The sequence below is a fragment of the Nannospalax galili genome, unplaced genomic scaffold, assembly GCF_000622305.1.
Source record: "Nannospalax galili isolate Female #2095 unplaced genomic scaffold, S.galili_v1.0 scaffold1220, whole genome shotgun sequence".
Taxonomy (NCBI): Eukaryota; Metazoa; Chordata; class Mammalia; order Rodentia; family Spalacidae; genus Nannospalax; species Nannospalax galili.
The window spans coordinates 1,981,614-2,003,871 of NW_008346901.1; the positions used below are offsets into that span (position 1 = coordinate 1,981,614).

At 40.7% G+C, this 22,258-nt stretch overlaps 1 protein-coding gene across 1 annotated transcript in view; it reads right to left on the bottom strand.

Moving 5' to 3' along the window:
• The window catches only part of Ube3d (ubiquitin protein ligase E3D), a gene marked incomplete at its 5' end in the record, with an annotated part of 154,098 nt that overhangs the window by 74,345 nt on the left and 57,495 nt on the right, over positions 1 to 22,258 (bottom strand). The window contains 1 exon segment of the mRNA XM_017800685.2: positions 6,186 to 6,324. Within this exon segment, the coding sequence (XP_017656174.1) occupies positions 6,186 to 6,324 (139 nt within the window).

Below are 22,258 nucleotides of genomic sequence, written 5' to 3' on the forward strand. Positions count from 1 at the left end.
AAAAGGTACTGTTCCTGCCAGATGGTAAAAATAAGATGAATAAGACCCAAGACTGTTTGGCTTTTTTTTTTCTTTTTTTTTCCTGATGTAACTATCATAAGATAGAATAAATAACAGAATCATAAGACTTAGGTTCAAACCACAGCTCTGTCTTTTGAGAGAGTTACATGTATTTGCCCATATTGCTTCCTTTATCTTTAAAATGAGAGCTGGTGTGAAAATTTTTAAAAGGCTAATGTGAAAACATTTGGAATTGTAAAAGGCAGCAATCTACTTAGAGAACAAAATAATCCGCTTCCATTCTGGGCTCTGTGTCCTTGGAAATTCTGTCCATATAAGATAGAAGCCAGGAACAGCTGGGTGGAGCTGGAGTAGGGGCGTGGTGGAATGAACAAAAGTGGCTTCCTCAGTGAAGGGACTGAGGCCATATTTCTCAACAAAGTACAGGCTGCAAAAAAGAGCCTTCTTGAGCATTCTTACAGGAGTCAAGATGTAAATCAGGAGGGAAGCAGCTGGTCACATGGCTCACCTTATCTAAACGTTTGCCAGGCTACAACTAAGACACGCAGTGCTTATGGCAGGTGAAATCCAGCTAAAATAGAACTGGGGGCAGGTGCAGGTTGGAAATGCAGAGTTACTCCAGTGGGCCTCTGGGCCTCTGTTCTGTCTTGGCATGTATCCAGGAACACCAAAGGGTGAACCACACAGTCACTACTGGAATAAATGGCATCCTCAGAATCACGGGTCTCTGTGATTGCAAAGATGAGTACAGTGGCCACTAGAAATGTGGAGGAGCCCACTCTGCCTTGACAACCAACTCTTGAGACAGAACAGGCTCTCTGTGTCTGTGTTTCTGGAGAGTCTGCCTCCCACACAGCTCCCACACAGCCTCCCATACAGTGCCTCTAGAAAAGTTTCCTTGATGCCAAGTGCCTTCAGGAAATAATATTTCCTATGTTCCTCAACTAGGCAGGTCACACTGAACACACGAAAGTTCCTAAATAATGTTGTTTAATAGTTTTAAAAAAAATGTGTGCAACCAAAACTTACATTGTCTAGTGTTTAAGAGTGGGGTGGTCTAGAGCAGGCTTTGAACTTCATGTGCCTCCATTACCACCTGTGTGGGCTAGGCAAGTTCATTTCTATGGCTCAGTTTCTACCGTAGAAAGCAGGAATATGTCCTACTCACAGTGCTGTTGTGGAAATGAAATAAGCTAATAAATGCAAATCATTGAGAACAGTACATAGCATACAGAAAGCATTCAATAAATGCTAGCTATTAGTATTAGATAATACTCACTTTCATTAGTATTGTATGATTCATACCGAATTGTTTTATAATATCTAATAACAGCCATGAAATGCTGGTATAGGAAATGCTCTTCTTAGGCTGAAGAGGCGGCTCAATTGGTAAAGTGCTTGCCACACAATCATAAGGACCAGAGTTTGATCCCTAGAATCCACATAAAAAGGCTGGGCACTTGGCATGTGCTTGTAACCCCAGAGCTGGGGAGGAGGACACAGGAGGACTTCTGGGGCTCACTGATAATGATGTTCAGTGAGCTCCAAGTCAATGAGAGACCCTGTCTTGAGAAATAAGTAGGGGAACTGGAGATATGGCTTAGAAGTTAAAAGCACTTGCTGTTTCTCCAGAGGACCCTAAGTTCAGTTCCCAGCATCCATGTTGGCTGGTTTACAACTGGCTGTAACTCCAGTTCCAGATCTGTACTCTCTTCTGGCTTCCATGGACACCCACACACTACATGTGGAATACACTCACTCAGTCACATACACATACATATAAATAAAAATAAAATAAAAATCTTTTTAAAAAAGTCTTAAAAAAGAAGTTAAAAAATGAAAATCCAAGCTGGATGGCATCAGAGGACTAGCACCCGGGGTTGACTTCTGGTTTCTATGTCCATCTGCACACACATGCACTCACATGGACACACACACACACACACACACACACGCATGCATGCATGTGCAAAGTCCTCTCTCTACCCAAGGAGAGCTGCTCTGGAGCTACAAAGCATTGCAAACAAGTCTACTTTACACTTTACCACCCACCTGCCATTCCTGAGTGTGTTTTCCTGCCTGTCAGAATAAGATCTTTAGAGTCTTTCATCTACAGCTATAATAGGCTAGCATACTAGGAAAAAATGCAGTTATCATGGAACTCAGCAGTTCTTGTCCAGTCCACGGATACCAATGTGATTGGTATCCTTCTGGAAATCTCCAATGTCCACTGCAGGACTTCAGGCTAGGAGTCAGTACTACCCATCATCATGGACAGGGAAACGGCTCTGGCTGCCTCATCCCTGAGCTCTGAGCATTCGGAGTATAACGGCTAGCAGCAATAATGGCAGCAGCAGGCACAACCTGCCCGCTCCACAGGAGCCCCCTCAATGCCCTCAGATTTCAGGCACCAAATTTTGGCCACATCCCCCTGTCTGCTATAATCTGTAGTGTCCACGGGAGCCCAATTCTGTACACAGGTCACTGCTGATCTGAACGCTACCAGATCTTTCTAAGAGCAGAACTCTGTTTTTCTCATTTGTAGAGAGCTCTAGGGTACAATTTCAATGCAGATGCCCATCTGTGCTCAACCCTGTTGGTAAATCTTGAACCCAAATCTGACACTGAGTCTGGTCTTGGGCAAGCAGAGAATGGAGTGCAGTTTCTGTCTCTGAATTCATACAGCTCACACCTCTGCCTCCTCTAGTTCAGTCTTCTTGATTTCTAGACTATTCTATGGCCATTCCCAACTTGCATCTTATTTGCGCAACCACCTACTCATCCAGTTTTCTTTTCATTACTTTGTACACTTAGGCTTTAAGTTTTGCTGATGCACTACTGAACACAACCAAATATTCCCCCTGTACTGTTTACATTCCTTATCATAAAATACCTGATAGAAATAGCTTACTGGAGAGAGCGTTATCTTGGCTCATGGTTGCAGAGTCTTAGTGCATCATAGCAGAGAAGACATGGCAGAGCTAATGACAGCAGGAGGGCGAAATGGCAGGCTGCTCATAAAACAGCCGCCAGGAAGCAGAGACCGCAAGCCACAACCAGGTACAGCCTTCAAAGCCCTGCTCCCATGTGCCACTTCCACCAACCAAGCCCCACCTCCTGAAAGGCTCCACAGCCTTCAGACCAGTGTCACAAGCTAAGGGCCCACTGTTCAAAACGTGAGCCTCTGTGGCCATTTCAGATTCAAACCATAACACCCTCTGCTCTCGCTCAGCACACATTTTAGTAGGGGAAAAAGATAAGTGAACACAATCATTTCACGTAGTCGTAAGATTATAATAATGCTGGCAGGTGAAGGGGAGGCAGTGAGGGAGTCAGGTTAAGGTCTTCAGGGAAGGGTCACCTGAGTTGAAACTTGAAAGCTCAGTGGAAGCCAGCCATGCAAAGCCCTGGTACAGGGTATTTTTTCAGCAGCAGAGAGAATAGCCAGTACACAGATGCTATGGTCAGAAGACGCTAGAGACAAAGAGGAGGAAACAAGGCATCAACAAGATTGGAACAGGGGAGGGAGAGAGCAGGAGATGAGGTAGGAGAAGGCAGGAGGGCACGATGCTGCCAGCTTCACACAGCAGATAATAAAGTGGTTGGTTTTTCCTCCCATAAGAATTCTAAGTAAGGAGAGGTAAGTCTACCCCATTCTTGGGGCCACAACTCTAACTACAATAGTGATTCTCAATTAAATCCTGCACTCTATTTGCAGATAGCCACACTGTACCAGCAGAGTGGAAGCTAAAATCATGACACATCCACCAAAAGATATCTCCATTGACCCAAGAGAAATGCTATAATACAGACAGAATTTCATACATGTTCATAGCTCTCATTAATAAGATAAACCCTTTTCTTTGGGACTTGGCTGTTATAAGAATTCAAGCAGGAGTGGCCTTTGAATCCTAAAATAATAGTTACTACCTCAGCCTGGAAAGTAAGAGAATTGGAAAGCAAAGATCATCCTGTAATGAGAGGTATTCACCACTTTACAGCCCTTGCCACTACAGCTTAGAAAAGATATGCATGTGAGTGAGTTTCCAATTCAAACAATTCTTGAATGCAGGCACAATTAGCAGCTCTACTCCTTGCAAGGATCAGAGATGATAAAGTAGGTGTTACAAACATGAACAGGCAGAGTATCTCTCCAGCCCTGCCAGATACTGCTCCTATTCTCACTGATCCTTTATCTGGAGCAAAGACCTACTGGAGGAAGCCAACCTGGAATGCTCCTGTTAAGAATACACCACACATCTTTCAGGGATAACGGCAGGGATAAATTTTTGGCAGACATTGTTCATGAGATTCTGCCAAGTTTCTCTGTATGTCTGAAGTTGGAAATGTGTATGTTCTCTGACAATCACTCGCCAAAGGAGGGAAATGCCACCGAGCCCAGTCACTACTCAAGAGAAAGAAATTCAGCCAGTCACATTCAGATAGCTCTGCAAACACCACTCAGCAGACACTGAGAGCACGCAGATGGCACCAGTGGCAGGTGGCACCAGTGGCAGGCTACCCTTCCATGCAGCTGAGCCTACAGGACACCAAGATGCCACTCTCAAAGGGAGAAATACCTCCACTGTCTTCTGGAGAAGAAATCCCAGCTGGTCCTTTGCTCAAATCCCTCACCCTCCATTTAGATTATTTTATACCTACAGTCTCAGACTTTTGTTCAGGTTACTTTGTAATAAAACTATTCTCAATTGATATCACACATGGATGGCTGTCCTATCTCCTCCAGTAAGCCATAAAATCCTAGAAGAGTCATCACTTGGCAGAAAAAAATCATAAATAGTATATGAGAGAGGAATAAAAAATAATTGTCTTCAACTTTGCCCCTGATATAACCACAGCTAAGATCATTGCATCCTTTTGCATAAAAGTATGTGGCTGTATACAAATTTTTATTATTCATTAGCTACTGAGTAAAACTTAGAAGAAACCTTGATAGATTACAGAATTTTAAATCAAAGTGTTATACCAATAAAGAATTACAAATTAATGCGAAACAAGGGTGTACATGTGGACACTGAAGTAGATGTGACCTGTCTCCAGCCATGCACACTCCCTCCACTCCCAGGACATCAGTGAACACTCGGGTGGAAAGGGAGGTCTCATCTCAGGCCTAGTGAGTTCAGCTTAGCTTCTAGCAGATCATGTGGTCCCAGCATCCTGGTCCACTCCTCTGGCTCTTAATTTCAGTCCTATACAATGCATTGTTCTTTAAGGTCCTTTTGGGAGTCCAGGGTTGAACTTGGTTAACAACAAGCAGAAATAGGCACACAAAAACCAGAGGCTAACTCTTGTGTCAGCCCCCAGGTTTCATTAAAAGGAAGCAAATCACAGAGATACCCAGCTTAACAGATTTCCAAGAGAATATGGATTAAATTGGATCAGAGCAGCTATTTCTGATCAATTTCCTGATTTTTCCATGGCCTGTTCTATCATGTAACAGAGAAGCGTGGGGTCACACATACTATGCTTGGCTGGTATTGTCTTACCGTAGACCAAGAACCTTCAGAAGTGGAACCAGCCCTACCTTCTCAGCAGTGACTGTGGCTTTCCTACCAGCACCCGAGGGCTCATAAGCATTTTCCAACTGTCACAGGCCAGACAGATGCACTCAGGGTCACAATATGATTCTGGTCTGCTACCTCATGCAACAATTATTTGGCTACCAGGGAAGGGGGATGCCTGCTGGTCAGTTGCTACCAGCAGCACCCAGGGGGCAGAGAAGTATTGAGGGAGGGGCTGAGGTGAGGGAACAGTGCTGACATGGGTTCTCTACTTCTATTAAGCACGTAGTCAGCATCAGACTTCAAACTTACAGTAGCAAAGCCATTAAGCCACTAATAATGCCGGATGTCTTCGTTCCAGAGCAAAGCTGAGAGAAGGATGTGGTGTTTGCAAGCACCTGGGCCAATCTTATTGTCACTTTTCTTGAGGCAGAAAAGATGGGGGCTAAGGCAAACCCTTGAGTTACAGATATGGGTTCCATCACATCACTGCCAGATAATTCCTGAACTCTAGAAGGGCTAGCACCTTTGTATATACATGACATACTAGCCTTGTCATTAAAATGGTGGCTTTCCATGGGCTATCTCCTGTGAATGAGAGGATCTCGGAGAAATCACACCTTAGTTAACAGCTTTTCTTACCTGAAAGGAATTCATTTGGCGAAGGGACTGAGGCAGTGAGGCATTGCTCCTTGACAGGATCAAAAGCAGCTCCAGGCAAGTGGCAGAGGGTAAAGTTAAGGCGTGGATGCTGATGTCACTTTCCCAGGAGCTCGCAAGCCTGGAACACACACATAGCCTTTCAGAAATGCATTATCTGATTTATTTTAAAAAATCTGATATAAATGTAAATTGTTGTGAGGAGAAAGCAAGTAATGTATAAAAGGTAGAAATAAAAATATATCAAAAATTCAGTAGGTAAAGGTGCTTGCTGCCAAAGCCTGATGACCTGAGTTCAATCTCAAGGACCCACATGGTGGAAGGAGAGAACTGACCTCCATAAGTTGCCCTCTGATTGCCAATGTACACTGTGACATGCTCATTCGTGCATACAGACAGACATACAGCAGACAGACAGATATACACACATAAAATTAAAAAGAATATTTTTTAATTTACAAGGTAAATGTCTAAGACATTTTTATAGTATTTTGACAAAAAGTATTGTTAGGCTATCATTCCATATTCAGAATTTAAGAATCAAAGGAAATATATGCTTATTAGAGTGAGGGCTGTCAGTAGGGTAGGGAGCAGTAACAGCTGACACATCAAATGCCTCCCATGTTTCACAAGCTGTTGTGTTTGACCCCTCAGCAACATAAGCAAGACCTGTTATGCCCATTTTAGAGACGTGGAGACTGAGTGGAGAGGCCCTTAGGAAACATCTAGCTCAGTGATTTTCAAACTTTTAAAAAGTGATAGGATTCTTTTGTCAAAAGTCTTGTAATGGCCCAACTCTAATACAAATAAAAGCCAAGCTGCTCAGCTTGAAGGGGAAACACTGGCAGAATGCCACCTTCGTCCTTCAGAGAGGCCCTTGAAGCAGCTTCGTGGGATCCTGTGGAGGCTATCTGAAAACTCTTTTCATTTGAGAGAGCAGGAAACTGAATGCTAGAGGAGGGGCCTGAGACAAGGCTGGTGTAGAGAAAGTGGTAACATGGGGCCTAGAATCCTGGCTTTCTGACTCCTCCTCCAGCGCCTTACATAAAGAGAAGAACCAGGGTATAATGAGAAAACAATATCAACAGTGCAGGTCAGTGCTTTCACTTCTTTCTATTTACTTGAGCTTTTCTTGCATGATCCCCCACCAAAATACCTCTTGCCAGTGCTCTAGGTTTTAAAGAGAGATACACATAAAATATATAATACTTACACATTTACTTTATAAATAAAGTTTTGCCATTTCTATAAATTTTCTCTGCAAAGTTAACTGTATCCATATCAGTGGTAACTGGTGGAGGCTTAGTGAGCAGCAATGGCCAATGTTGTAACACATTCGAACTCTCTGCAGATGAGTTCATGGCAAATGGCTTAGCTCTATCACCAAGCGCGTGTTTACTGTCCTGGTCCATTTCTAACTTGCCAATTAGCTGGACAGGAACAGGCACCACTCATTTTTCTAAATAAGCCTGATTTCAGCAAAGACATGTTTGTATATATTATCTAAATTTCAGTAATTATTTTATATTGACCAGCTCTGCTATTGTTTTTGCTTTTGTTCATTATACAACATTTTCAACATTTCTCTGAACTAGAGATAAAAATGCTATCTTTTCAAAAATTCAAATTTAATTCTGTTCCAGTGGCTCCAAGCTCACGCTGCACCCTCTTCCTATGTCCTCCACAAACCACATAGCTTCTTTCTGTCCTGTACAGGATTAAGCTCCATGCTCGGTGACCAGCATGAAGTTTTGGGGCCTAGAAGATTATTATTCTTGCTAGTGAACTCATCCTAAAAGTACACCCAGTATCATTTCCTTGTGATATCCCATTTCTTACTGCTTAATAACACATTTATATCTACTACAGCACTGTCCCCTCCACAGACAACTATGTGTTTAAGAAAAAGTAAAGTATTCAGAATTTATACGCTGAACTCCACCACCCAGAATAAGGTTCAGTAAAGGTATTTTCATTCTAACATTTAAAAAATTATTTATATATTTGTTTGTTTGTATTTATTTATTTTATGTGTATAGGTATACTGCCTGCATGTATGTAGTGCACCCCTGTGTGCAATGCCTGTAAAGGCCAGAAGAGGGTGTTGCATCCTCTGGAGCTGGAGTTATGGACAGTTGTTAGCTGCTAGGTGGGTGCTAGGAATCAAATTCAGGTCTTCTGCAAGAGCAGCCAGTGCTCTTTACCTCAGGGCCATCTCTCTAGCCCCCTGAATTTTTCTTAAAGTATAGTAAAAATGTTATTTTTTCTAAACTCAATCTAAGAAAAAGTCACAGGATGTTTCTTTGGATTGTGAATGCCCCCTGGAGCTCATCTCTGAACCCTGAGGCCTAACCCAGGGTGGTCAAGCTACAGACCTTTAGTAAGGGTTTCTTGAGATGAAGTGGACACTGAGATTCACTGAAGCCTGCTGTGTTTTGATGAGAACATTTAAAGCCAGGTTGCATTCTCATCATTTTCCATCCCCCCTCTGGCAGTAATATTTTGGTAAGTAGAAGAGAAAAAGATAAATATTTTAAGAGTTATCTTGGCTTATTACAGTTGCAAGATGTTCTCTACAATGTATGCTTAAATTTTATAAATCCAGACCTTAGATTTCTCCCTTCATTTATCTGTTGCCTAACCCATCCAGACAGGGGACCACACATAACAACTATCTGCTGTCTCCATTCCTAATGGAGCCCTGACTGGCAGGCATTGTTTATTCCAGCGATCAGGGAGGGTATATGATTGCCCAGCATCATACAGAGAGTGAATGGTGGAACCAGGTTGGTCAGCTCGGCCTGCATCTGAAGCCTGTGCTGTCCCTACCACTCTACACAGACAGCTAAGGACAGTATACAGACTGTCCTCCTGTCCTGTCTATGCAGACAAGAAGCATGCTCTTGGCACAGGGATCAGCTAACACCCATCTCTCTGTACATGAACCCTTTAGCTTGTAATGTATACAGCTCAGAATAGCATCATCTTTTGTAAGACATCATTTTATCTTTCTAAGGATATTACTTTATTAAATAACTATTGCAAAACTTGAATAAGAAAGGTAATAAGGTACACATGGGAAAATACTCATAATTAGTGATAAGAGCTATATGTCAAGACAAAAAGACTGGGAAGCACTACAACATAATAACTTGTTTTTAAATTTTTTCCTTCATATACTTCTTATTTTCACAGAAACAAGTTAATTTTATGGTGTTGATATCAATTCTGGAACAGGCAAAGGAATTGCTTAAGTGTTGATTAGAGGATTCAACATTGGTTACAGGGTGTACCATCAAAAGGGTTATTCAAAGAGAAATGAAAATACTTAACACTGCCTTTCATTTGGCAGCAAGTCATCCTGGCTCAGCACACTGGAGCCTGGTCTCCTCAGAAAATCCTGAAGTTGGTACTCAACCCATGTAATATGTCAAAGCATTAAGATAATATAGAAGCAAACTCTATCAGTACAGTAATGGCACTTTTATCTTGGAGATAATCAACAGCTATCTAATTGGGCTTAAAGTCCGCTCAGTGGGAGGAAATTTCTGTGCAATACCATAAACATAGCCAAATACATATGGCTGGAGAGGTTATAGATCCTACAGAAAACCCTGTCTCTTATATCCTTAAACAAATGTAATTTTTCACTGTATGCTAAGTATGGATCCCTATATTTATAGACAAGTATACCAGTCACCACTCATCAAAGAAGCTTCTTTTTGCAACAGATGGAGACTGTTACAACCTATTAAGCTATTAGAGAGAATACTAATGCACCTCTGAACTCTCACCGGAGTAGCTTCTTCATGCAACAGAGGGCATTGCACACAGAAGGTCACAACTGACCAAAGTGTAGAGAATAAGACACTATAGAGTCTGTGTCCCTGAATAGGACTCTATATTGGAGTCCATCCATGGCTCAGGGACCATTGTGGAAGAGGGGGTGGAAAGCCTGTAAGAGCCAGGGTTGGTGCATGATCATAAGAAAAAAAGAGTCTCCCAGGCCTCTGGGAACTTGCTCATATGAACTTATAGTAATGGTGACAGCATGCACAAAACCCATGCAAACTCAATCAGACAAAGCCCAGAATAAAACTGGGGAAATGGGTAGGAGGCCTCAACCTTAGCTGAGGAACTATTGGCAGCTGATCATTGCCAGGTGAAGGAGAGTTGTTCCTCTTTAGGGGAGTGACTCTAGATAGGCTGACTAGACTCCAGTGGGTGAACCTGCACCTAAGGACATCTGGGTGCTGACTCAATAGGCCTTGACATATATGACAGAATGCATGAAATCCAGTGGGTGGGCTATGGGGACATGCAGATAGGGGAAGGGGTCTAAGTATGATTAAGATGCATTGTATGAAATGCATAAAATTCAATAAAAATATATTGAAGAAAAGATTTATATAGAAGGATATCTTAAAGTTTTATAGTCATTATGATGAGAGCCAAAAAGAAGTTATCGATGTCTCTGTATATTTATGAACATTTACATGGTTTTCAAGTTAATCCTCAAAACATTCTGTGATTCAACAATTTTCCTTACCTTACTGACGGTAAAGTGCCTTGTCCTACCCACAGAGCCTGGAAGTGCTGAAAAAGAAATGCAGGCGTGATCCTTCCCAGCTACCATTCTGCAGTCTTCAGGGAACGTCTACTGGACGCGCTATGAGTAACTATCCAAAGAGGCTGAACACCCTGAAGGCCAATAACACCCTGAATTTTAAGTATTTTGAAAACCCTCACTTTAAGTGTTTTGAATGAACTTTTGTGCAATTACACAAGGCAGCCAGACATAAGATGCTCAGATTCCTCATACTCACCCGCCCTTCCTATTCCTGCAGCACACTGTCTGCCATTAAGATTTACAAATGGTCTCTAATTTGAATCATCTAAAATATTACTTTAATCACATTCATGCTTGTATGGGTATCTTTCTCCTAAACCTTCAGAAAATGTTTTTACATTGTTTTTTCATGAAGAAAGCAGTGCAGGGGAGGAAGACAGAGGGAAAAAGGAAAATCAGAGGAGAAAGGTCAGGAGACCAAGGCAAAAAGGAGGAAAAACTGTCCTGTATACTTAAAATTCAACTTACCATGCGTGGTGGCGCACGCCTTTAATCCCAGCACTCGGGAGGCAGAGGCAGGCAGATCTCTGTGAGTTCAAGGCCAGCCCGGTCTACATAGTGAGTTCCAGGACAGCTGGGGCTACAAGACCAAAAAAAAAAAAAAAAAAATTCAACTTACCTTAAAACAGCCACCAGTCATTATATAGATTTTAGGGCACAGGTGAGATAAAGCTGAGGTGTCACTTGTCACTTTGCACCTATTCAAATATCAGTACAAACATCTGATGATGATGATACAAACATTTTAAGAGACATGGGCCAGAATCTGGAATATTTCTGGTATTTACTGCAAAGGATCAGAAACTATTAGATCAAAATCAGTACTCTTCCACTAAGAATCCATGAGAAAGCTACTTCAAAGGGAACAATGAACTAAACATCAGCTGAAAGCTATTTCCGTGGTTTTTAAAGCTCTGGGAAGGAACCGCTTTCCTAAGAGACCAGAGCTGTCATCAGGTGACCTTAGTCCGAGAGAGTAAAATGCAAGCAGAGGACACACCATCCTTGCTTCTAAAACTTTGGCTTCTAAAGGACTCCCTAGAGAAGTAACTATACGGTCTATCTATTTTGAGACAACAAGAAGGGGAGAAAAGTCACAAGCCAACCAATACCAAGAAAATAATCTGAGAATATAGAATGTGAGAACATGGAAGTCATTTAATGCAATATAAGTTGGAATGACAGAGGCAAAATAGCAACTCAGCACTAACAATTAAAATATCTTTAAACTATCTAACATATTGTATGGTTAAGAAAAGAGGATAGCAGATGAGAGAGCTCAAGATAGAAAATATTAACAAACTTCATATTTCTCATATTTTAATAGATGATGTGGACTGTTCAGTACTAGAACCAAAGACAACAGAGCCTATAAAAATCAAATATAATGTCATTCAAACTGGTAAATATCAGAAATTCAATTTAAAAAGTATGATGATGAGGGCGGGGCATGATGGCACACGCCTTTAGTCCCAGCACTGGAAAGACAGAGGCAGGTGGATCTCAGTGAGTTCAAGGCCAGCCTGGTCTACATAGTGAGTTCTAGGCCAGCTGGGGCTACAAGGAGACCCTGTCTCAAAAAGACTAAAAGAAAAAAAATGTATATATATATAAATACATATATATATAATGATGATAAACCCATTGATTTAATTTCTGCAAACAGAATAGAAAACCAGGCAAAGGGGCACAATTTAGTCTTAGAATCACAAATACATAACCATTTAATATAAAAGTTGCACAAACAAACAAAACTTTTAAGAAAATGTTAGGAAACTACTTTCAAGAACATAAAACTATAAAATAACTAAACATACTGCTATACTTATACTAAGTCATGTTAACTCTATGGCACTTAAACACTTCTAACAGTACTAATTCTTTTTTAAAACCTAATTTGTTATTTACTATTTTTATTTTATGTGTATGGGTGTTACACCTGCATGTAGATAAGTGCATCCGTATCCTGCAATGCCAGCAGAGGACAGAAGAGGCTGTCGGATCCCCTGGAACTGGAGTTACAGACAGTTGTTAGCTGCCATGTGGATGCTGGGATTCGAACCCAGTCTTCTGTAAGAACAACCAGTGTTCTTAACTGCTGAGCCATCTCTCCAGCCCAACAGTACTAATTCTTGTATGCACATAGCCCTATATTCGACTCCCAGCATTGCGTGCTGGCACTTGGAAGGTGGAGGCAGGAGGAATAGAAGTTCAAGGTGTTCCTTGACTACATAGAGAATTCAAGACCAGTGTGGACTACATGAAACCCTGCCTTAAAAAAAGAAAAGGACTACTTCATTAAAATAGACACTGTAATGCAGTTACCTATTGGTGCTTATACATTTCAAATTATTAAGTAATAAATAATACCCACATTAATTTTTTTCTGGGAAAATTAGAGGGAAACTTATAGTTTTGGGTTTTTGTTTTTCTAGACAGGCCACTGTCCAGCTGGCCTAGAAATTGCTATGTAGACCAGGCTGACCTTGATCTCATAGAGATCTGCCTGCCACTGCCTCCCGAGTGCTGGGAAGAAAGGTATGCACCACCACACCAAGCAAAAATTTGCATTTTAAAAAGTCACAAATGTAAAAGTTGTTTATTAACTCTCTGAATTAAAGAATTCCAGAGAGAGAAGTTAGATACACAATTCTTGAAAATTCTACTTTTCAAGCCTCCAGTAAGATCTGTAAACTTGTCAAGGCAAATCTCCCACATATCAAAAAGTACAGGGAATACCAGAGATGTAGCTCAGATGTAAAGCATTTATCTTCCTAGCATGCATAAAACCCTGGCTTCAATCCCCAACAAAGCATAACCCTAATGTGGTAGCCTACACCTATAACCTCAGTACTCAGGAGGTGGAGGTATAAAGACGAAGGCCATCCTCAGCTAAACAACCTGTTTGATGCCAGATCCTGTCCCCCAAATAAATAAATAAATAAATAAATAAATAAATAAATAAATAAATAATGAAAAAAAGAAAATAAAAAGTTCAGAGGAACCAATTCTTCCTTAAACAAAATAGTAAGGCTATCTCCAAAAAAAAAAAAAAAAGCATTAATTGTTACATCCAAAATGAAATTTTCTTAGAAGTGACCACCTTAATGTAAGATATGAGTTGTTGGGAACACAAAAAAAAATGCTTAAAAACAAACAAATAAACAAAACCCCAAGTCAACAATAACAAAAACCTGGGAAATCCAAATATACCCTTTTGGTTTACTGATAGTTTTGATTTTTTTGCTTTGAGTTTTTGTTTTGGAACCTGGAGCTGGATCCCCTCTATAGTTCAGGCTGGCCTCAAAATCTTTCTGATCCTTTGGCCACAGCTTCATAAGTGCTAGGATTACAGGGATGCAGTGCAAGGGATTTGAATCCAGCTTTGAACATGCTAGATATGCATTCAACCAAGTAAGCTACTTTAAAGAAGAGAACCCAGCCCATGAACGAGCCTAACTGGAGCAATATCACTCAGAACATAAAATTGGAAGTCTCTCTGAAGAGACCAGCTGCTCCCTTAGCTGTTAAAAATCTTCCTGTTATAGACAATTTCAAATATACAAAAGTTAGACAAGTCTAACAAGTTCATGTGTCTAAAATGGAGAACCCCTCTAAGCCATCCCTCCAGACTAGTGCACTTAAGATGCTTTCAGCTAGCTCTAAAGCCAGCAGCTTTACAGGCATAGAGGTGCCCATCTCTGCCTGGCACGGGTGAATGTGAGAGTTTGCATAGGCACAGACCACTGCAGGTTTCCTAGACTCCAATCACCTTTCTCCATACCACAGCCCGTAAAGATCCCCAGGCCCTACCTTTGGAAAGGCAAATCAGACACTTGCTCTCCTACCTTGGAAATAAACTCTTTTGCAAGACTCATTGTTTCAGTGACTAGCACACTATGTTGCAGGCAAAACTAGCATGGTTTGGTAACATAGCCAACAACCAGCTTCAAACCATCTGTTCTGCAGTGTACAGTCAGGGGAATGATCTACAATAGCTACCTACCCTTTAGGTTTTGAATGAGTTTATTATAAAGCATATAACAAGCAAAAGTAAAAGAAAAAGGGAGCTGCACATGGAGAGAATCAGCAGACAGAGAGCAAAACATCCTCACACTGGGTGCTCAAAATATCCAACAGAGAGAGTGGTGTAGCTCAATTAAGGGAGCAAACAAGAGGTCACGTCATCAAATCAGAGGCTTGCAAATATCCAGAAGAAATGGACTGGGGGACAGATGGTGTTCTTCACTGAGAGTGTCCCCTCCAGTGAGGCTTCCAAGCGAAAGAACAAACAGCAGAGACAGATGAATCATCAACATCGGATGCTTGCAGTTATCCAGCAGAAACTGACTGAGGAAGCTGAGGCAGTCAGCTGATGTTCCCCATGGAGAGTCCTGGGTGGAGAATCCTCTCCATCCCCTCCATGGATGACCTTCTCTTTCCCACTGCAGGCATTCTTTTGTTATAGGACAAACGACAGCAACTCAAGTTGGGAAGTGTACCCGGCAATGTTCTTGATGCCCTTACAGGCTTGCTGTTCTTTTTCCTTGTTACAGAGTTAGGGGACAGCCTGCCCCAGGACAAGAAAAAGTGGAGAATATTTGAAATACGCTGGAGTCCAAAACATAAGGACCCTCCTTACTCCAAGAGTCTGCTTTCAGCATGCTTGAACAGCACATGTCAATTTACCAACATAACATACATGACACCATCGTTCTCAGATAACTTGTTTCATCGGCAACCCCACACACCACCACCTGTCCTGAATTATTTTGGAGGAAATCCCAGGCAACATGTCTTCAAAAGGCAGATTCTTTTTGAAAAGATACCTACCACATAACTTATTATACTTTGAAAAAAAATTCCTATTATCAATTCTGTAATCAGTTTGAAAATTTCCTCAATTGACTTATTAATATTCTTACAGTTTATTTGAGTCCAGACTAAATAATGCCCATACACTGTAACTTGTTGACATATCTTAAGTCGTTCTTAGTCTGTATATCACACACTGTGACTGCATCTGTGTGGAAGGTTCAGAATGAGTAAATTCTTAAAGTCCACAAAGGCTTAAAGATGGGTAGTAACTTCATTACAAAATCAGATACTGATGACCACACACCCTTGTAAATATACCAAAACCCACTGAATTGTACCCTTTAAAGGAGTAATTTTATTGTATGTATATTATGTTTCAGTTTCTCAAAAAAGGAAATTGAGAACAACACTGAATTACCTTTAGGGATATCACATGGTGTTTTTCACCCATTTCTGAGATAAATGAGTGGATGAGTAATAAATGTACTGGCTTAATTTCATAATGAGGAACTGGTAAGAATATTCCCAACAGAAACAGTAATGTAGTTTCTATTACAATACATTCTAAATAATGTTTATTTGGAAGCAGATGGATACAAGACAAGTTGGTTCTATACCATGTTGCATATGCCTACAAAATTTAAAAATTTTAAATTTTCATTTCGAATATGTGTGTATGCGCAATATGTGTGAGATCACTCGTGTTACAGTGCACGTGTGGAAGGCAGAAGGCAACTTGCAAGGAGTCAGTTCTTTCTACGATGTGCGTTCTGCTCACACAACTCAGGTTGTCAGGCCTGGAAGCAAGTGCCTTTACCCATCTGAGCCATTATCATTGGCCCAGAAAATAACTTTTAAATGTTTATTTGTATTTTTTTTAATTACCACTCTCTGCCTCAGCTTGGAAACCAGTCTCCAAATCATTCGTACTGCCACAGTGCTGTGCACTGTCTTTTGTTCTTCCTTTATTTTCCCCTCATTCTGAGACCTTAATTAATCTCTACAGTTATTCAGAGATAACTGTAGATTCATATGCAGTTGTAAGAGATAACAAAGGGAGACAGAGGCCCAGGCAATGACTCTCAGTAAAGAATTTGCCTTGCAAGCACAAGAACTTGAATTCAATGACCAGAATCACATAAATGTGCCAGGCATGGATGGTGGGCATTTGTAGTTTCAGGGATGGGAGGTGGAGAGGAGGAGGATCTCTTGGGCTTGCTGGTCAGACAGTCTAGACTAATTGGTGAGCTCCAAGCCAGAACGAGACCCTGTCTCAAAGGAGGTAGATGGAATGCTGAGGCTGATACCCAAGGATGTCTGTGCTCTGGCCTCCACATGCACTGTACAAAATGCATATGCACACACTCATGTACCTGCACCAACATGCACACATACATGCGCACACATATATACTATAGAAGTCCTGTGTTTCACTCAGCTCCCCTCACTGTACAACATTGATACAGTCGAACCAAACAATTTGACAAGCAGGTGTTTGTGTGTGCATGTGTGTGTGTGCGTGTGTGCATGTGTGTGTGTGTGTGCGTGTGTGCATGTGTGTGTCTGCGTATGTGTGTGTGTGCATGTGCATGGGTAGTTGTATGCAGCTTCATCATCTATGCATATCCACATGAGCACATTGACAATTTCCCTACAAGGATCTCTGTGGAGCTTTTGAGAGACCCAGCCAACACATTTACCCCTTGTCAGTCAGCACTGTGTTCTTCATCTTTGTGATTCTGTGATTTTAAGGATGTTCTATAAATGGATTCATAAAGCATGGAGCCTTCTGAGGTTTTGCATTATCTAGGATAAAAGTCCCAAAATGCAAATGCTAGATTACACGATAAACAGATGCTGAAATTTTTTTCATTTTAATGTAATCAAACAGACATTTTTTTTCTCTAAATTTGCACTTTTTGTGTCCTGTTTGAGAAATCTTTGGGGAGGCTTAAGAATTTTAGTAGATTCTCCCCTTATTTAGTCTCTCTTACCTCTCTCTACTTCCCACACCATCACTGACTGCCATTACCCACTGGCCTCCCTCAGCCCTCAAGTCAAGTATTCTGCACTGATAACTAACACTATCCAGAGGCCCGTGGTGTGGATGTCCAAATTATACCTTGTATATCCTAGAAAGGACATACAGGATACAAGGATATACAAGGAGAGAAGAGAGCTCTCCTCCCATGCACTGCTTTGAACAATGTTAAGGCACTGCTGTGTGTGGTTTATATTTCTTTACAGTCTGGTACTTTTATTTTGGATGAATTAGACTCTAATCATCAGGGTTTCAAGAGAGAAGTTATCAGGTGGAGGGGCAAATGCACTGTCAAATCTATTTAATAGATATATGCAAAGTCTGCACCAATTTTCATTTCTACAAACAGTCCCAAGGAACCAGTCTTATACTTCTACCAACAATGAACTAACCAACTGAATTTTTAAAGTTTGATGGAAAAGAATACATTGCAATATTCATTTGGTTTCCTTTTGCCAGATCCTAGTAAACTTAAATTTCTTCTGATACATTTGTTGCCACAACCCCTTCTCTCATGTTGGGGTTTGAACTCAGGACCTCCTGCGTGCTCTGGCTTTTTGTTTGTTGGTTTGTTACAGGGTCTTCCTATAGATATAGCAGGCCTGGAACCACTATATAGACCAGGCTGGATTTGATCTCACAGAGATCTACTTCTGTGCCTTAAGTGTGGAGATCAAAGGCATGCACCACCACACCCAACTTCTTTTTTGTTTTAACTTATTTCAAATTTTTGGTAAGTCATATGCAGATGCACCTCACTGTCCAATTCCAAGGATGACTTCAATGGTCCTTATTAATTCTTTTCTTACCAGTTTACAAGCAATATTCAAAGCAAATTATCAATGGCAAGACCAACTGAGATCAGTTGGTCCCAGGTGCTAGTGTTCTTGGTTTCAGAAAACACCCTCAAGTTTAGTAGTTCAGACCTTTTGGGAAGCCATGTGCCAATGGAAATTTGTAGAGCTGGTTTTAAGTTCACTCTTAAAAATAACCACATAGAAGCTACAAGAGCTTTATATGGAAGTGTCCTGGTTTAATCCACACATTTAAAGACCATACATAATCCCCAAATTTAAATGTACATGAAAAGAGAGTTAGGTATTCTTTCCTCTACTATTTACATTGCAGATCTTTGTAATTCCAGAGTTATAAATAAAATGATTCACTTTAGTAAGGCATTTCTATTTTTGAAATCCAAACATGAATCATTCACATAACCAAAAATTGTACCTTTCACAAGAAATATTTTACTCTGTCCTTTTAAAGAATTTGTTGTTTGACTTAAATTCTCTTGCTGTTTTTTGAGTTAAACTCTTTTATTTTACTCTTTATTTTTACGCATGAGTGTTTTGTCTGCATGTATTAAGTGAACTCCATGCATGCAATGCCCATGGAGGCCAGAGGAGGATGTTGGGTTCCCTAGAACTAGAGTTACAGATGGTTGTTAGCTACCATGTGGGTGATGGGAACCAAACCCGGGTCCTCTGCAGCAATAGCCAGTGCTCTTAACTGCTGAGCCTACTCTCCAGCCCATTTGTTTTTGAGACAAGGTCTCACTATGAGGCCCAGATCAGCCTGGAAGTCACTATGCATATCAGGCTGGCCTCAAACTCACAGAGATTCTCCTGCCTCTGGCTCCCAAGGGCTGGAATTAAGGGCGTGCACCACCATACCTGGCCTAGAACTTATTTTCTTAACTAAATTGTGAACAAGATCAAAACATTACAGTTAATTTTTAAAGTAAAAACTGTTTACAAGTTTTGTGTTGAAAACTGTGGTAACAATTGTTTGTAAGCTATATAAGTGATATGCTACTAAATATTTGGAAATTCGTTGTTTCTGCTATGGGTAACTTAAGCAAAAAGTTTACTTAGAAAGCTTCAAATTTGTATGATTAACTAAAACACCAAATTATAAAAAAAGGAAAAAGAAAAAAAAAAAGGCAATCAACTTTGGGTAAGTCATTAGAAGATGTCACTTCTAGCAATTTGGAATAATTTCTTCCTTAAGAATCTGACTTGCTGGGGATAGAGAGATGGCTCAATGGTTAAGAGCTCTTGTAGAGGACCCAGATTCTGTTCCTAGAACCCACATGACCACTAAGAACCTCCTCTAACTCCAGTTCCAGGAAATTTGATGCCCTCTTCTGGCCTCCTCAGGCTCCTGCACATACATGATGTACAAAAATTCATATAGGCATATACACATAAAAATAATGAATAAATATTGGGGGGAGGGTGGGAATAATGTGACTAGGAAGGGAGGGAGGGAGGATGTGAGAAAAAAAGTAGAAATGAGTGAATCTTGGGAGGCTAGGAAAGCTAGAGGGAAAAGTGATGCCCTAGAAACCCTATGAGAAATGCACGTAGAGTGTCTGAACATTAATGCATATGTATACCTGGGAGCTGCTTGGAAGGGAACACAGTGTGAGATAGAAGAGACCTCCCTTAAGGCGACACACATGCCATACAGAACTCATCAAAGAAGCTTCTTTTTGCAACAGATGGAGGCTACTGCAGAGTTGCACATCTGGTCAGGCACAGAGAACACATGCCTGGGAGATGCCCAGTACTAGGAGACACATCTAGTCGAATCTCTACAACCAAGGCTCATGGAATATAGCAGAATAAGGGGTAGAGATTGGGCTAATGCACCCCTCAACTCTCACCAGTGAGGCTTCTATGTACATGAGAGTGTGATGCACACAAAAGGCCACAACTGGCCAAGTTTTGGAGAATAAGAGACTGTAGAGCACAGGATGGGACTCCTATAGGGAACCTCACCCACCCATGGCTCAGGGACCATTGTGGCAGAGGAGGTGGAAAGATTGTAAGAGCCAGGGCTGGTTTATGACTGTATTAGGTGGAGGCTTCCAGGATAATGGAAGCCTGCTCATGTGAGCCTGTGGCAGCGGTGGCATCTAATGTGGGACCCATGTCAGCTCAATTAAACAAGGGCCCAAAGAGGAGGTGAGAAATAGGTGGCGGGTCAGCACTAGATCGAGAACTATTTGAGACTGGTTACTGCTGGGTGAGGGAGAGTATGACTTACATATGACCACTGGATGGGCTGACTAGACTCCAGTAGACACATTTACACTGAATGACATTTGGGTACAAACACCTGAATGAATAAAACTCAGCATGTATGGCAGAGTGCACAAGCATGGATGGGGGAGGGGTTCTGGATGTGAGTGGGAAATAGTGTATGAAATTTTAAAAGCTCAATAAAAAATGAAAAAAAAATGAATAAATAATCTAATTTGCATATACCAAAAATCTAAATAAAATGAAAATAAACAGATCTATGGAGACTATAATGACAGTCTTCTAAATTTTATAACTGAGATTTATCTGTTACCTGAAGTTTAAAAAAAATTTAGTTATAAACCTGGTAAATATGCTCCAAAGATTATATGGACTAAAAAACCAAATATTGTTCAATGGGGGCTTTGAGAACCTAACTTCATTTCATTGCAACCTTCAAAATTCACTCGTTTTCACTATTCTACATTGAATTTATTTTGGAAGAATGGTTCTCAATATTTAGTATCAAGGTTTGAAAAAGGAACTTAAAATGCAGTGATCATCCATGAATAGAACACAAGAGCATAATTATGTGCATGTGGGGGTGTGTGTTAAATATGGGCTACTCAGTAGTCAGCATTCTAGAAAGGTTTTAAAGTTACTGTAAGAAAGTGAAGGTGGCTGGGCGTGGTAGCACATGCCTCAGGAGGTAAAGTCAGATGGACCTCTATGAGTTTGAGGTCAGTCTGATGTATATAGCCTGTGTCAGGCTGGCCAGTACTATGTAAGACCCTGTCTCAAACAAACAAAAACAAACAAAACAACAATAACAACAAAAGAAGAAAGCACAGGTAGAGTAATCCCCAAATTCCCAATGCTAGAAAAACTAGAAATGCCCACCTGTTTCTTTTTTGTACAAAACAGTAACACTAATACAGTAGCCATGAAACAACTACCCTCCTCTGAACACAGACATACTACAGTGAAAAATTATTTTGTGCATGTTAAAATGAGAAAAGACTGAAGTTTTTAGCATGGAATTTAGAAAAAAGAAAAACCAGCCAAACATCCATAATTGCAGTACTCAGAAGTCTAATGCAGGAGCACTGCCAGAAGTTCAAGGCCAGCCTAAGCTACACAGCAAGATTCTATTTCAAACGAATAAACCAACCATCTGTAACTCTAGTTCCAGGGGATCCAATACCTTCTTCTAGCCTCTGTGGGTAGCAGGCACACATACGGTACACTTACATACATGTAGGCAAAACACTCATACACATAAAATAAAAATAAATCTTTAAAAAAATCACTTACAACTAAAAAAATTTGTCCAGTATTTTATCAGAACATTCAAAACTTACAAACATGCTCTAGTGAAATAAATACATTTTTTCACTGAAAAGAGCCAAACTACACTTTTGATACCTGAAATGGTCTCTTACTTAGACTACAAGAACTTGCTCCATTACTTTTAAGAGTTTTACAAGAGTGAAAATAGGTCACTACTATAAAAGTATAACATCTCTAAAACTCAACACCT